The sequence below is a fragment of the Belonocnema kinseyi genome, chromosome 4 (assembly GCF_010883055.1).
Source record: "Belonocnema kinseyi isolate 2016_QV_RU_SX_M_011 chromosome 4, B_treatae_v1, whole genome shotgun sequence".
Classification (NCBI taxonomy): Eukaryota; Metazoa; Arthropoda; class Insecta; order Hymenoptera; family Cynipidae; genus Belonocnema; species Belonocnema kinseyi.
Genome location: NC_046660.1, coordinates 146,585,150 through 146,599,325, shown reverse-complemented (window position 1 = coordinate 146,599,325; position 14,176 = coordinate 146,585,150). Strand labels below are relative to the sequence as shown.

Here is a 14,176-nt window from a genome sequence, read left to right as displayed (position 1 = left end):
TATATGTATATTATAACTGGACTTTTGCCCAATTTTTTTTTCTGTGATTTATATGATTTTAGAGATTAAGTTGAACTCGTAGATGAGTCCAAAAATTTGCTAGAAGGGCGCCAGGTAGTTCTACATCAAAACTACCAAAATTTATAAATATCAATGAGATATGAATTCCTACTGTTACTGATCCGACCGTTCCGATAGAGTGCTGTAGGTAAGGATTGACGCCCGAAAGAGGGGTTAGGCTAGGCACAATTAAATAACTTCATTGCACTGATAGAGTTATAAAACTATAAACATAGTTTAATACTGAGCTTGTTACATGGTAACTTCGGAAGAGTGGACCTATACCCCACTAAAGTGTCCTTGACTATGTCCTGAAAGGAACCATTTACCACACCGATAATTTACCGGTGACACTTCTTTCAGGCGACCACTTCGACACACGATGTTGAAAGCGACAAATTTCTAATTTACAAACAAAAGAGAAGTTAGGAAAAATAAAGCCTATGTTTTTGTGCGGGGTCTATAATACTCCGTCAAACCTTTGCCTTCACGAGATTCGAACCACCTGGGCGAATACCAGACAGGCACCTTCACGTCTGTCTATCAATTATTAAAAAAAATAGAATTTACATGTTGAAACTGGTTAGTTGCCAACCTCGGATTCCACACACGATCATATACCGGTGTGTAAAAAAATAACCACGAAACCATTCTTTATTTTGATAATGGCGTCAAAATAACCGATGATTTATTCTCTATTAAATTACTACATCTAATGTAGTTCACGAACCATTTAGTGTTGTATTGCAAGAAATAATTGAAAACTTCTCTCATGGTCGTTGTTTACGTGAAGAATGTAAACAACCTACAGGATCAAATATATGATCCCCTGATTGCTACATTGAAAGCTCATCAGCATAGGCGAACCAATGGCAATACTATAGACCACGCGAGAAATTCTTATTATTCATGATTTACTGATACTGAGTTTAATTTATAGTTTAATTTACTATCTGGAGGAGTTCTGTTGTCAAATTCCGACGCCATAGTCGGAATTTCATTTCTAATGGAATGTGTCGGATCTCAATAACCAGGTTTATTTTCAGAATAAATCATTAAATTTAATCTGATGGATTGTTTATCCAATAAATAAATTTCAAATTTCAATTATTTATTAAGAATATATGTCAAGTGTATCATTTAGAGTAGCTTAATCCATTGATTTAATTAATTTACTTAGTTTAAATTTAGTTCGGTTTGGATAATTCGTGTTTATTAGATAAACATTGCCTGGAGTGAAAGCATTTTGATACTTTGATCTGAAGTGAATTTTTAAATTTCCGACAAATTTATTCTCCCGTAAATGTTAAGAATAATTTTTTTTTAAATTAGAGGTTGGAGTCTGATTACAAGACTCGTAGCATTTCGCTATTTTAATGATTAATTTTAATTGTATATATAATTTAATTAAAGTGTTCATTATGTCCTATTTCTATTGATTAAAGAGATATTATTGGGCGTGAATATGTTTTGCTAATGGATTGGAAAAAGTGGAATTTACTTTTGAAGAAATTATTAGATTAAAAAGTTCAATTTCTTAACATTGGTGCTTTTAACCCGCCAGCGCCCAAGGTTTTTTTGTGTCTCAAAATCCAGGGTTGTCAGCAGGCAAAATATGACCTGGGCTATACGGCTATGCGGCACGGATGAAAAAACATCCCTACATGTACTATGCCAGTGCTCGGTATTAGCCAGACTCAGGCAGAAAACCCTTAAAATCCATTTTATGGACCCTGAGGAAATTACAACAAGATCGATGACTAGTATATGAAGCATACTTGGCTTCTCCAATAGTTCGGGGTTCAACTACTGAGCCCGAATAGTTAAGGGTACGACACAACAAGCTTTATAGCTTGAGCGCCAGGAGGACTCCTCAGGGGCTTCCCGCCAATCTTAAAACTATGTAACTATTTGCATGTTATCTGCTTGCTTGTATTCTGTACTCGCATTCAATGCGTATTTACTTTTTGTGTTGAGGGCATGTGATACTTCGCCGATGGTCAATCGGGTACAGTTCCCTCGGCTTTTTTCCACAAAAATGAAAATTTTTTAAAATTGAAATCGGAGATGCTAGACAATATTATAACGGACGTCCCCGGACTCTTTTTTGAGGAATAATAAAAAAATTATTATGCTAAATAAAAATTGTATGCACGTGTACTATTTGGAGGTTAGGCTCGTTTTTCATCTCCCTGCTATTCCGCTAATGTAGGTCTCGATTTTACCAATGCTGCTGGTAGTAATCAAGAATAATTATGGTAGAGAATTGGAACGCACGAAAACTTGAAATACACAATCAAATTTAGCAAAATTAATTTTTTTTAAATTAACCTACAAAAAAGTTTGCGGGGCCGTTCGTTAACATATTTGCTATCGTTCCCTAGAGTTTGAAGACAAAATATTAATTATTGTAGGAAAAAAGTCGAGGGAATCTAACACTGATAAAATCGATACTAATTTCTAAGCGTCACACAAATTAATCAAATTTAGCAAAATTAAATTTTTTGAATTAACGCACCAAAAAATGTACGGGGACTTCCTTTAACATGTTCATTCTTATGTCCCAATTTTTTAAGAAAAAATATTTATTATTCTTGGAAAAAAAGCCGGGGGATCCTAAAACTGGTAAAATCGATAATTTTTTAAGTATCACATGCCCATAATACATTTTTTGTATATTTCTCACATAGATACGGATTGCTGTATAAAACTACGTTAAAAAATAAAAAAGCAAGTGTTATTTAAAATATGAGTATTTATAATAACTAAACAAATTTTGAAAAAAATTCCATGTACAAATCCGGAAATTCTAACGAAAAATTTCACTAACCTAATGTCTTACATACACATACGTACAAAGTATTTAACCTGCAAAAAGAATTTTCAAATAGTTTCTAGGTTAAAAATGATGCTTTGTTACCTTGAGTTTTATATCAGCCGCGTCTACTACAACAATAAAATTGCCATAAATACAATAATAAAAGAATATTATTAGAGCCCAGTATCGTTACTGTATATACGAAATGGTCCCCTTACATAATCCAGTATTGATTAGTTAATTATAATTTTCATATTAAGGGCATGTGAGATATTCCGTCGTGTGGTCAATCGGGTACAGTTCCCCCGGATTTTTTTTAACACAAAAATGAAAATTTTTAAAAACTGAATTTGGAGTTGCTATAAAATAGCTTAACGGACGTCCTCGGATTCTTTTTTGAGGAATAATAACAAAAAAATGTATTATGCTAAATAAAAATTTTATGCATGTGCATTATTTTAAGGTTACGTCGTCTTTCATCTCTGCCTTTCCGATAATTTGGGAATTATTTATTGAAAAAACTTTCATGATTGCCTGCAAACAAGGTTAGTTCCGGAAGATTAGTTACTATGTTTATTTGTAAGTCCAAAGTTTTCGGCCCAAAAAAATATTGTGTAATTTGGAAGTAACGCTCGGGAGAATTGTAGCACACATAACTTCGACATATACACACACATTGTTAGCAATATCAATATTAAAAAAAAAACATTAAAAAAGTGTGCAGGGATGTCCGTTACCATGTTCGCTATCATTTCCCAAATTTTTAAGACAAAATATTTATTATTCTAGAAAAAAGCCGCTGGAACCTAAAACTGGTAAAATCGACAATTTTCTAAGTATCACATGCCCATAAAAATAATGTCAAAATTTACTTGAAAATTCGAAATTATGTTAAAATGACCCTTATGTGATAAATCTGAACACAAAAGCCTTATTAATTGGAACAAAAAAAATTCTCTATTAATGGAATAGAGATCACCTATCCCTAATATGTATCATAATTCACTGTTATGTCTAATTGTGTTTCAAGTTCTCGTTTGGTTTTTAGGGTGAAAAGAATAATGGATTTGATGTGTTGTACCATAATATGAAGCATGGTACTGTGGCGAGCAAAGAGTTGGCCGATTTTTTTCGAGAACGTTCGGCTATCGAAGAAAACAACTATAAGCTTCTTACTAAACTGGCAAAGCAAGTTAGCAACAGCAGTTCTATGCAAGGAACATTTACACCTGTGTGGATATCATTAAAGGGTGTTCTTGAAAAGTTGGCAAGTCTACATTTGCAAATAGCACAGAAAGTCAGTGACCTTATTAAAGATGTCACCAAGTACTCAGAAGAACTCCATAAAAAGCATAAAGCGGTATGTTATGAACTGAACCAACGTTTTCAGTATTATTATTGTTGAAAGCCAAAGTAATACAATTTCTCATCCAAGGGATAGTCACTTGGGCCGATTGCTAATTAGAAAATATGCCGGTTCCACTAACACTAAAAGCTCAAGAATAATGCACGGTGAAAACAACAATTTTGTAATTAACAATGTGCCTTTAATGAGACATGCGAGTCGACTAGTGGTGACTGAGCGCGTACGTGTATTTCATCTCGATTAAACGCATATTTGCGAATTACTCAAGTTCACGTATTCTCATACCCCATATGATGCACCCCCAAAATGAAGTGTTCAAGAGAAAAAGAACGTCTGCCCCAGAAATCACCATGGAAAAGTACCAGATGACTAGACTATTAAATAATTCTTTCCTTCTCCCTCTACCATGCCATTCGTTTCTTTTAGGGAAGAAGGAGTTCTCGTGGATTGTAATTTGCTCAACCAGTAATAGGTTACTGATATCATCTGGACCTCTGAAAATCCTTTGAGGCTTTCCAGTTGTTTAATAGTATTGATCATTTCAGTCCTTGGCAACCAGATCGTTGATGCATGTCGTACTAAAAGCCTCCTCTATGTATAGAAATGCTGCAGTTTCCAGTCCACCTTTCCGCATTGTATTATTAATGCGAGAGGTAGACGCATAGAAATCATCTACGGTATATCTGTCTTTTTGAGGGATAAATTATTTTCTATTTTTAAATTAATTCCTTTTCCTAGTGCTTTCAGCATGAGCGAGGTCAGCGGATCAGTCAAAAGGATGTTGTCTCATACTAGCTATTCTTACCCGGCTCTGGAATGAAGATTGCCTCAACATTCCCACCAAAGAATGAAATCCTTCTTGAATTATTGCCGGGAATATTTTATTATCTCTTAGAGCTTTAAATGGTTTGAATGGTTTAGCTGCCCATATAATTTTCGAATAAGTGACAATACAATTGGGTACTTTCTAATCTTCCATCCTGGCTCTAAAAGTTGTTCCTGCTGAGGGTTATCACTCATGGGCCTTGTCAACTGTTTCAGGATTTCATTAGTCGTCCCAGCCATTTAACCGAAGGCAATATTAATTCATTCAGTTGACATGACGAGTTACCTTTCAAAGTTTTCTAGAGTCGAACAGTGTAAGGTATATTCTAGATTCCCTGATAGTTACCGTTTTCTCAATAGGAAGAGGACAATTTTTCTCATATACTTATTTCATACCTTTTTGTAGAATGTCGACAGTAAATTCTATTTGTTCGATAGATTTCATTCTGCCCTGTACAGTGTCTAGCGAACTGTTGAGGTCATCCCTATAAGTATTCCAGTCAGTTGCTTTAGGGTTTCTACACCTTTAAAACACCGGTCTATCTGCTGTCAAGGAGAAGCATATACATACATGCCATACCTTGATCACTTGTCTAATACTTGTCGTACGTGAGGTGAAATCAATTACCTCGCGATATTTAAATGTCACGAAGGAAGGTGTATTATCCTGATTCAGTAAAGTTAAATGAGCCTTATTTACTCTAAAAACAACACATTTCCTCGAAAAATTCTGCTATTTCAAGTGTATTAATTTGTATTTTCCTGTGAACATCGTTTTAATTTTTCGTACTTATTTGTAAAAAAATTTCCACTATGTATTGAAACTAATAATTTTAATTAGATCGTTTGGGAATAAAATCCACAAGGATTTTCGCCACACGATATACATATACATAGGTCATAACGTAAATTAATACATTGATCTATAATTATTATTTTAAATAGTAGATAGGCAAGCAACAAGAAAATACTTAATCTAGAACAAATTATATATTCTGAGAAGTACACTTGAGGCTCTAGGATTCTAGAAACAGCGCCAACGCATAGTTGGGACGGAAAGTAAACCTTACTTCTGTCGTATCACTCTCCTTATCCATGTGTTAAGCTTAGTGCGTAATACGCAATGCGCAATGCGCATGGTCGCCTCTATGACTATCTTCTCTTTACGATAACACAAAGTACAATGCTGATGAGATGATTGCGCGTGTTAGATTCCTTCTGAATACAAAAGCTAATGCGAAATGGCGTTTTCGATAATCAATGTTAATCGATACCGGATGCCATATCACTATCAATTTACTGGACCAATATAGCTATGCTTTCTGATCGTGCAACAAATAATTTGTTTGAATGGATCGTAATCTATTATTGAATTTCTTCTATAAATACAAGATATGATTTACTTCGCTGGTGAACAAATTGATCGGAAAGAAACATTATAAATTTGTTGGTGGATTAATTATTAACTAAAGTCAATGAATAATCTACCCAATTTTAACCAATAACATCACTAAATTATTTTCGAATGCCCAAAAAAATCACATTCAAATTTGAGCGATAACGTTTAATAATTTAGGGTGGTGCAAGGACCATGAAGTTTCCTATTGGTTTATAGTATTGTTCAGCATTCATCAAAGAATAAGTTCCAGTCATCTGTAAATTAATTTTCAATGATTTAAAAAATTTAAATTTATTTAAACATTTGTGCTTTAGATAACTCGCGAAACGAACGCATTTTATAGACTTCTGTGGTTTTCAATCCATTCTAACAATATATTAATTTATTAAAATAATTTTACAACTATTTAAATAATGCGTGTTTGTCAAAGTATATATTTTACACAGAAAAATCAGGAAAAAATTTTTGCATTACCAACTTTTTTGACCGATTTTAATATTTTCAAGTGTTAATTTGTTTTCTAAGAATACTCGTTAGTATTTGAACAAATTTAAATCTGTCTCTCCGAAAGAAACATAAAATAAGAACGTAAATTTTAAGTCAAAATTCTGATTGCGCTCCCTGAAGTGTCATGCTCGACGATCTAGCGGTATTTTTAAGCTTAAATAATTATTTTATAGTGTTTTCAATTAAAGAAATACTAAATTACTTGTGATTTATTTAAATTGCAAGTGCAAACATTTATTTATCCATCTTAATCATCAATGATTACGAAGGCAGCAAAGGCATACCTCTGGAGGCCAAATTTAGTAATCCTGCAATAAATATAAATAACAATTAAGATGTATCTTCAATCTAATTTAATGTTATAATACCGGCTCTTCAAGTTTAAGAGGAAAAAGATTTTTTTTCTTTTGAAAAATGAAAATTCACAATTTTCGCAAAAAACAAGACAAGATATAAAATAAAATCATAAAGAAAAGTTATTGCTTACAAAAAGTGCAACAAAAAACTTTATTTGCCCTTGTACCTGTCGTGTGCTATTAATGAAATATAAGCTAAAATAGGAATAAATTTAATTTTGTTCTGTCATAAACAATCAAAGAGGGTGTTAATCAACAGGAGGAACAGATTATTTTACAAACACTGAAGTAAATAAAGTATTGGTATTTTTTCCGAAGATCTACAACAATTTCGCAAGAAAAAAATTGTTTGGCACATCTGTATAGACAATTCGATTGTAGACCGAAGTCTGCGTATGCTCAACGACACACGAATCTTCTGCGAAAAGTCTGTCAGCCATTCCGCACGCGCACTCTGTGCAGTGAAAAGTGTTGTGCGTTGTTATGCAAGCGCCTTTTGATAATCGAAGTTTTGTGAGACGTTCAGCTTGCGCGTTTAAAGCAAGCCCCTCTTAAACCCATTCGATTGTGGCTTCTCCCTGAATCTCACTTTCAATTAACATTAGTTTTTTCTAATTATATTAATTCTCTTTAATATAAAGAATTTTTTATTTTCCCTTCTCTTAAATTTGATAAAACAAACCTTAATGGGGGGGCAGGAGCGTGCAGATTACCATTTAAAAACAGTTTTCAATATCAGTAACAATTGTTACGCCTTTTGTCTAACAGCAGTTGGTAACAAATTTGTAGACAGTTTTTAGGTGAATAATTTTTTCATTAAACATTTTATTGTATCTTGTCCTTTCTATAAATTAGAGTTTCTAATTTTCAATACTATTTTTCACGATTGAAACGAAAACTATGCGTTTTATAAAAAAACCGTATACAAATAAATTGTTTAAGTAACCAGAACCGTTTGTCGAAAAATGCTAGTTATTGAAATTTACCTTTTTTTCCGATCTGTGATAAAGTATGCCAAAACGTAAAAAACGAGGATGACAGACAGGCACCATCGTGAAACTTATTTTTACATTCTCATCCTAATCAGAACGTATTGGTTTCATGTGAAAAATGACATTCGCGGATTCCTTTAAATAGTTTTTGCGTCTATTTCTGTCTGTCGTCGTTGTCGTTGTAGTCTGTAAACAAGGTAACATTTGAAGTAATTATTTGATTTGATTGTCCATTAGCGCAATTTATAAGGATAAGGAGTAATGAATTATTACAATATCATCTATAATAAGATGAGAAAAAGCAATAACTCCATTTGGTGGGCAAACAAACCAAGATACGAAAAGAGATAAATCGACAAAAATTGGGAAACTAAAAAAGATATAAAAATTTCTCATAAATTAATTTTTCATAGGATAAGTAGAGGTACATAAAAAATGTATAATATTTTATATAAAAGTGTTGACCATAATGTAAAAAATTTGATATATTGGACAATATCGATTTCGAATCACAAGATTCGTGATGAGAATGTGTTCGCCAAATCCAAAAGAGCTTTAACAAAAGAGTTCACAATCAGAAACTTACAGTGGTGAATGTTTTTAGTTCTAATATAATTAATAATAAATAATAATAATAGAATATGATGAAGTTTTAATAACGTATGTGAGAAAACCACAAAAATAGAGCGCGGAGCGCAAGAAACAACAGTCGCGCGCCCTAGATATGCTCAAACATTGTTGAAATAAATAAATTTATTGAAATTCGCGGTGACAATGTAACAATGATCTTTTCGTCAAATGGATAATATTTTATCTGGTTGATGCACGCTGAACTAAAAAGTACTTTTTTCGTTCAAGCCAATCGATATTTTTTATTCTTCTTTACAAAAAAGCGAATGGTTTGTAAATTATGATCGACAAAGTGGACTCTTTTCTTGCAGAGCATCTGAATTTATATTCTGTAATAAAATCAGTTGCTTCCTTGCGTAGAATTTTCACTGTGGCTTATTTTGTAATAAATTAATAGCGTTTTAAATCACTTTTGTGATAATTTGTATTATATATTTCACTTTGGAGCAAAAGCAAACTTTCGAATCTTAGCTGTATAATTCCTGCCAGACGTTATGTAGTCAATCACACACTGAATGCGAGACGCGTACTGTATTGGCGAGTCTATCTTTATGACCAGTTGATCGGCCAAAGCTCTCGCTGCGTTATATACACAACTATTGATAGTCCCGAGGTCGGGTTCTTCGGAAAAATTTCCATGAAGCTCGTAATCCATTTCAACCAGATATTTAGGCTTGAAAGAAACGTTGATGTTTATCCGGATCATAAAGCATTACTCTTCCTCTATCGGATGCTTGCCCGCAGTTGGTCTTAGTGTCCCCTCTCTTTTTCTGTTGCCGACTTGTTCTCGCTGTGGTAGAGTAGGTGCTCCGCTTACATAGCCCCTTTTTTGTAGTAGTTCGATATGGGTTCGCAGACGTTGATGCGAAAAGTGCGATAGCTTTAGGTGTTCAGGGTCGCACTCGCATCATAGCACTCTAGCAAGAAGTGAGTTTTTCGCTCTATCCACCTGAAAGTCCCTGGATTCCGCCGATCCATCGCTTTGACTCTTTATCTTCATTGACTTACCCAGCTCTAGAGTGGTCGGCATTGTTGGCTGACTTATTGTCGCGAGCCCTGCGCGTTCTACTGCTTTGAACTGCACTTGCTACAACTATGCTTAGACACCTCACCCAGGTGAGGTCTACATATATATATATATATATATAATTGGGGTGATTGTCGTGGTGGCTAAAGCGTAGGTTCTGGACTCACTCTGTCGGGGTTCCCTTCTAGTAAGCCCCTTTTCGCTAAGTTTAAAATGATAAAGACAATAATTTTTTGACAAATAAACTTCCAACATTTCTTAAGGACCTGAGCTTGGAAGTGCGACAAAACATGTGATTTCAACATGACAGAGGAGGTCCGATACATTAGCCTGCCAGATCGCCAGATCTTACATCGCCGGATTTATTTTTAGTGGAGTTATTTAAAGAATCTATTTTATAAAGAATTACCAACAGCTCTGGAGAACACAAAATAGCGAACCAGGACTACTTGTAACCTAATAACACCAGCCACACTCTACAGTTGAGTGAACATTTGCAAAGCGCATATAAAATGTTCATCGAAAGTAAGCACCTCGATTGTGAGAGGCAAGAGGACTCTTCGAAAACAAGCACACCGTTTATGAAATGCAAGAGAACTCAACAAAAAAAAACCTCAATGGTGAAAGTGAAGGGGACTCCACAAAAAAAGCACGCCAAAGGGAACAGACAACTACTACGTCCACCTCTTTGTTTCTGGGTAGCACTAAAAGTAGTTTATTCATTGATTGCTTACCACTTTAACCCCCTTCCCAGGTGATTAAAAGGGGCGTTACCAAATTAAATTGATTACAATTTAATAGCTCTCCTGATAACGATCAACACGTATTTTTATTTTTTTGTTTAGAGCGCATTTTTGAATAGTGAACAATGTCATTTTTCTTCAAAGCTGCGCTATATGGCGCGAATTAAACAAAAAAATTTTTAAATAAAACTCGTTTTTTTGGAGCAACTGTATCTTTAATAAAAAATATAGGTGTCAATTTGAAATTTTTGAAGTCACCCGCCCCCTCCCCCCCGGTACCTTGCACTATAGGTGCAAATTTTTTTTACATACTTCGATATCTCAAGATAAAAGAATGACCCTGTTTAATACAGTTGGTCCAAGTTTCAATAAATGAACAAAATTTCTTTTATTTCTGCCGATGAATTAGATTTCAAACATTTTTGAGATTAAAAAGTGGATAAAGGGAAAGTAATTGCTGTATTTTATTTTTAGGTAAAAGAAGAAGAATCTTCGACAATCGAAATTGTACAGAGTATACAAAATGTTACAGTTTCATTGCAAAAAGCTAGAGACGAATGTTTTAGACGTGGCCTAGAATTAGAAAAGTTAAGAAAGGATAATGCGAGTCAGCGAGAACTCGAAAAAGCAGAAGTAAAATTCAAGAGAGCACAAGAAGACTATAAAACTTTTGTTGAAAAGTATAGCATTATTCGAAATGATTTTGAGAGTAAAATCAGTCAAGCTTGTAGGGTAAGTAATGTTTAGACAGAATGTTTTTTCAAAGTGAAGTTCTTTCAGAAGATCTGTCAAACTGACTTGTTTTTAAGAACGTTATATTAGGTTATATTAAATTAAAAAAAATTTTCTGGATGTAAAATGACACAATGTAGCAAAAAAGACTACCTATTATCTTGATGTTAATCGTCCATTTGGAGCGAAGTGTTGGTTCTGACTCCGTTTTAAATCTGACTGTATTAATTTTGTTTTTCATACACAATTTTGTATGCATCCTTCAATTTAGTGATGAAGGATATTCCAAACTTTCAACATGTACAAATTACGCTTTTTAACTACTAACAGAATGAACTTGGTCAGGAAATCAGAGATCATGATCTTGAACAATACACATTAACTTTGATTAATATTTTGGAATAAGTGGATTTCTAATTCAATAATATGGATCGATGTTTCTTGAAGAGGAGAGCAATACATCGTTTGAAACGTTGTCTACTATTATATGAAATAAAGGATCTTCTCAACATATCGACATCTTTCTTGTCTGAAGTCTGTCATAGAAAATTAAAAAAAAATATTCTCTCTGATACACAACATCGATACTGATTAAAGTTATATTAACGTGAAGAAGTTTTGATTCTTATCATTCGATCCCAGAAAGTTAAACATTCAATACATATTCAAATATTTTGTAGGATAAAATTTAGGATTTCTTGCTTTGTAAATTATTTAAAAAAAAATTATTTTACAATGAATCTGTACTATCATAGCAGATTTTAACAATGGCTCAGTGGGGATCTCTTGCACTACCGTGAAAATGCAAATTCAACACTATCTATCTGAGTTAATTCTTCAAATAACAGAAACTCTTAACGTGTTTTCAGACTAGATGGAGCTATGAATTAATTTATAAAATAAAAATATTTTTCTGAAAATGGATCTGCTTTCGCTTCGCTTGGAATCGAACTTAAACAAACAAACAGAAAGAATACACTTTCTGCTTGCCAACATAGACATACAGTTAGCGAATAACAGCGATTGTAATATATTTATAAGATTTGATTTGAAAATGTGATATATGTAAGTCCCCTTAACTAAAGAGGCACGAGAAAAGACTGCATTTATCACTTCAGGCAATACCGGCGAATTGACTTGCATGGTGTTTGGTCTGATGAATGTATCTTTATATATTTTTAAACTAATGGAACGCGTCTTGGGTCCATTTAGAAATGATAATGTCTCGTTTTACTTAGATAATATCATGATTGCGGGAAAGGATTGGACATCTTTGCGTAATTTTTTCATAGCAGCCATGAAAACTTTAGTGAATGTTGTGTTAACAAATTATTTAAGGAAGTGCCAATTTATAACGACGCACGTATCTTATCGAGGGTTTAAGTTTATAAAATAGGGATTTAACCGGAAAAAATTAATTAAATGCTATCATTGAGTTGTGCGGGATCTTGCAAATTGAAGGAAAGGTTAAGTAGGTGGAACTTCGAGAACTGAGTGCAGTCAGTAATCGAACACAATGTAAATACAAAAGGGTTGATTAAACTAAACTTACAGCGTTGGAATTCCAGATTCCAAAGAAGAACCGCTTTTTGTACTTGAAATAAATTAATTTCACACCACAAGCAAGTCAACCGACCTAACCTTGGGAACAGCGAGTTTAGTCCACACACACATACACATATTATATATTAAAAATTTGTCATAAGGACAACCGCAGGATTTCGCCGGGAGCGGTTGCTAATTTGAAAAATTGCACTTTATCCCAGCGAAATCGCGGTAAAATTTCAGCCACAACTACGTCTCACGACCGTGAGATAGGTGGTTACAGTCTGTAACGGAATCAATACGACGATCCGGCAAAAGTTTCGTGCACCCTGAGAACATGGAGCGATCCAAGGACTACCGCCTTCTGCATTTTTCCCGCAAGTGTTGTAGCATATTGTTGACACGCACGGATGCTTTTCAGGCTATTAACGAGTGAAAGATTGGCACCTCCAAGAGCGCCGATGATAAGGACGATTAGTTTAACAGAATATTCCGGGTACAATCGTTGCAACTCCCTTATAAGGCCTCTATACCTCTCTTTCTTTTCATTCTCCTTGGCTATGATGTTTTTGTCAGCTGGTGCCGAAAATTCGATAACGAACATGGTTCGCTTCTCGAAGTCAAGAAGAACCATGTCTGGCCTCGAGTGTGCAACAGAAACAATTGTCGAGAATATAAAGTTTCAGTATATGCGGCACATTCAAGACTTAATATTCCGCGACCACCTTGACGGCATGAGATGTGCAGTCGCGGAACAGAAGACTTAAGATGCATGCTTTTGTTCATGTGCATAACCTTTCTTGTCCCGATATCAAGGGATCTAAGCTCGTTCTTCGTCCATGGAACTACTCCAAATGAATAGAATACTATCGGGACGGCAAGCATGTTCGTTGTAGATACTTTGTTCCTCGCCGACAGTTCGGAAGGCCAAATCTGCCGGATGAGGCGTTTGTATCTGCTTCGGAGAGTATCCTTTCTAGATGTCACGTCCTGAATGCGACTCTGTGGCACGCCCATGTATGTATAAATCTCTCCAGCGCAAAGGTGTAGTATAGCGCTTCTATCAACGAGCTAAGGATCTTCAGAGATGCCATTAAGTTTTCCTCGCTTCAAATAAACCTTGGCGCATTTGTCTAACCCAAATTCCATTCCAATTTCCTTAGTATATCGTTCGAC

The 14,176-nt window shown here is 34.4% G+C and overlaps 1 protein-coding gene across 3 annotated transcripts in view; it reads left to right on the top strand.

Annotated features, from left to right (window-relative positions):
* LOC117170749 (F-BAR domain only protein 2) overlaps positions 1-14,176 on the top strand; it is a 201,048-nt gene that overhangs the window by 19,260 nt on the left and 167,612 nt on the right. For 2 of the 3 annotated variants that reach the window (XM_033357782.1, XM_033357781.1), the window contains exons 2-3: positions 3,927-4,238; positions 11,198-11,455. In XM_033357782.1, the coding sequence (XP_033213673.1) occupies positions 3,927-4,238; positions 11,198-11,455 (570 nt within the window). The remainder of the gene's footprint in view (positions 1-3,926; positions 4,239-11,197; positions 11,456-14,176) is intronic. The other variant, XM_033357783.1, reaches the window with a different exon arrangement.